This window comes from Hyperoodon ampullatus, assembly GCF_949752795.1.
Source record: "Hyperoodon ampullatus genome assembly, chromosome: 10".
Classification (NCBI taxonomy): Eukaryota; Metazoa; Chordata; class Mammalia; order Artiodactyla; family Ziphiidae; genus Hyperoodon; species Hyperoodon ampullatus.
The window spans coordinates 85,141,970-85,145,403 of record NC_136923.1 but is presented as its reverse complement, the minus strand read 5'-3'; the positions used below and the strand labels follow the sequence as shown (position 1 = coordinate 85,145,403).

The 3,434-nt window shown below is 37.9% G+C and overlaps 1 protein-coding gene across 1 annotated transcript; it reads left to right on the top strand.

The window, feature by feature from the left end:
* Positions 1-357: 357 nt before the first annotated feature.
* LOC307059005 (histone H2B type 1-A-like) lies at positions 358-801 on the top strand (the record flags this gene model as incomplete). Its single annotated transcript, XM_079712691.1, has 1 exon — positions 358-801. One exon carries the CDS (start codon positions 358-360, stop codon positions 799-801), a length of 444 nt encoding a protein of 147 aa, XP_079568817.1.
* Positions 802-3,434: the final 2,633 nt, after the last annotated feature.

The following is a 3,434-nucleotide window of genomic DNA, read 5'->3' as shown; positions in this document are numbered from 1 at the left end:
AAATCCGACCCACCGGAAACTGCAAGCCTGCTCTGGATGAGCGAGACTTACCTTTACTGGGGGCTTTACCACTTTTTTCCCCACGCCCACACACACGTTGATCGAGGAGCCACGACGCCAGGACAGCAAGCTGTAACACCTACGACTGGGCCTATTTGTAGTCTGACGGTAGGGTGTGCCTTGCTTTCTGATTGGCCGATGGCCATCCAATCAGAACTGCTCACGGGAATCACCTCATTTACATACACTAGTCCCAGATATCCAATCAGATACTGGCCTCTCCACACGTCACTTGAACGCTGCCCCTATAAATACTACCCTTTCCGCCCAAAAAGTGTCTTCGTTTTGTTGGCGTAAATGGGGTCGTTAGAGTTGCTACTGCTGGAGCTGTTAACGCTACAGAGCTTAGCACTAATTGTGGCAGAGCTGTCTTCAAGAAATGTTGGTGTTTCTAAAAAAGGGCTTAAGAAAAGTGTAACGAAGATTCGAAAGAAGGGAGGAAAAAAACGCAAGAGAGGCAGAAAAGAGGATTATTCTGTTTACATCTACAAAGTGTTGAAGCAAGTACATCTGGAAACTGGTATCTCCTTGAAAGCTTTGAGTATCATGAATTTTTTCGTCGCTGATACCTTCAAGCATATTAGAAGTGGGGCGTCTCGCTTGACCCAGTACAGTAAGCGATCGACTATTCCGTACAGGGAGATTGAAATGATCGTGCTCTTGTTGCTGCCAATAGAGCTGGCTAAGCACGCTGTGTCCGAGAGTATGAAGGCTGTTAAGGATAATACCACCTCCAAGTAAACTTGCAAAGTACTGCTCCAATTAGCCCAAAGGCTCTTTTCAGAGCCACTCACGTATACTGACAGAGCTGTGGACTAAACATTAAGTAGGATGCTTATGTTGTAAGCTTTAGTACTCAGCTGCTGTTTGTAATTTAGTGACTGATTTCCTATGGTATAGAAGCCCCTATGAGGCTCCAACGGTCTTTCAGAAGTCAACTGTGGCAAAAAAAATTCTTCAAAATGCTTTTTACAAGAAAGTTTATGGTTAATACATGTAGAAAGTGTTCTTAGAGTGAAGGAGCTGTAAATTAACCTGTTGTTTTTCTACTTACGTGTCTGAAAAATTTGGATTCTGTAAGCCAACGAAGTTGTTTGAAAGCTCAAGTGGTTTGAGGTCCTCAACTTGGGGGTCTTTTTGCCCTGGTGACCTACGTTGTCCAGGGCATTTTGACCTGGGATGTGGGAATATTGCTCTCTGTCTCACCGGAAGCCAGCAATCTGGCTAACCACAATTAACTAGAAAACAGTAGCTCAAACTCTTGATTTCTTCTATAAATTATGGTGTGATCATTTGTGGGTGTTTTGTATGATGAATCATTTAAAAAGGTGTTGGTGTCCTGTATTACTGAACCACCTGGTATCCACTCAGCTGACAAGCATTAAAGAAACATCAGTGGTAACAATCATGGATCAGAGCCCAGGCTCCAAGGCCCTGCAGTCTTACTGTTCTTCTCCCGACCCTGGCTTTACGTACCTCATGCTGGTCACAGTTCCAAGTGTTCACACAGGTCAAAGTAGTGGTAGGAAGACAGTCTATCTCCCTGGGTTTCCAATTGAGAGCAAATGAAAGCCTCCCCAGAGGAGGAGGACTTCCTCTCAAGTCCCTTCTCTAGAACTGAGCCTAGTCCCAGATGCTGCTTGAGTCATTCATCTGAAGGGAAATTGGGACAATGTGATTGATGTGGACCAGTTTACTTAATATGTGTGGCATATTTATTACATTGAGCTCTAGGTATTTTGTTTTCATTTCCATAAATAGTGTATTTCCCAATTCATATCTTCCAGCATCTTGTTTTATATGAAAGTACTGATTTTTGTGCATTTTTATATCCTATTATATCTTACTGAATTGACTAATTTTTGCATTGGCTTTCTGATATAATTCTGTTGGGTTTTACATGTTTGCAATGATGTCTGAAAATAGTAAACATTTCACTGCTTCCTTTCAATTAGTTCACTTCTAATTCCTTTCACCTGATTTCAGTGCCTCATACCTTCATATCAATGTTAAATAGGGTGGCTATTCTTGTTTTATCCCTTAGTTTGCTGAAGATCTGCACTATTTGTCATTAGATATATCATACAATGATGAAGAATTCTATGTCTGCTTTATTGAGAATTGTTAAGAATGCATGTTGAAATTTATAAAATGCCTTTTGAGCATCTCTGAAGAATGAGCATAGGCCTTCCCTCTTTATGTATATTATGATGAGTTACTTAAATAAACTTCTTAAGAGTTATCTTTGCATTTTTTTATATAACCCCCTGCTTGGGCATCATATGTTACTCATTTAATGTTCTGTCGATCTCTGGTTGCCAATGGATCATTTACAATTTATACTTCAATATTATAAATTAAATTGATCTCTTTTCCCTTTTTTGTGTGTGCAATCATGTTCAGGTTCTGGTACAAATTTTTATTCAATTCATAAAAATAATATGGAGGATAGATGTCCTTTTAATACTCTGGAACTGTTTGCACAGCATTGGAATTCCCTTTTCTTTAAAACTTTGGTAAACTTCCTTTTTAAACAGTTTGTACTTGGTGCCCTTTTTCAGATGACAGTTCTTTGACAATTATCTTTATTTTTCTTTAATGAAATTTTTCTATTTAGAGTTGCTAATAATTTGTAATGTTTTGGTAAATTATATTTTTCAAGACAATTATTTAACGATATTCTCTTAGAGATCAGCAAATTGGTCTCTAATGATTTTAACCTCCACTGTGTTTGTAACTACAGCTCCTTTATTATTCTAAATTTTGTACTTGTGTCTTCTGATTTTTCACAAACCACAATGGTTATTGGTTAATCTTTTATTTTTTAACTGTGTTTGTTTATTTGCTATTTCTTTACTCTTGAATTTAGTTTTACTGATTTCTTTTTCCTAATTATTTTTTCCCCATTTTCCATTATTTAGCCTTTCTGCTTCCAGTAGTTCACTTTATTTTTGTTTTTCCTAGCTTCTTTAGTGGGATGCTAACTTTATAGCGACAACCTTTACATTGCACAGTTTTGATATAAATAATTTCAGTTACCACAGTTTAGTTAAATAACACCACTTGCCCCAAAACACAGTTCAAACGTCATTGCATGGTGAGTCATTGCATAAACTACAAAATTCACTGCTGGCTCTTTTAGTTCACAAGTCACTGCACAAATAACACATACACACTGTGATCAGTGACCTAATCGTGTCACTTATTTTAAAATTTGTTGGCCAAAATTTGTTGGCATGGTTACTGCACGTTATTCACTTCATTCAAAAAGAGAAAGTATGTAGTTTAGTTGCCTCCTTGTCTTCCAGTGATAAACTCACATGACAAAAATCAATAGTCAAGAGGGATTTGGCCAAAAAGATGAAAGTACAGCA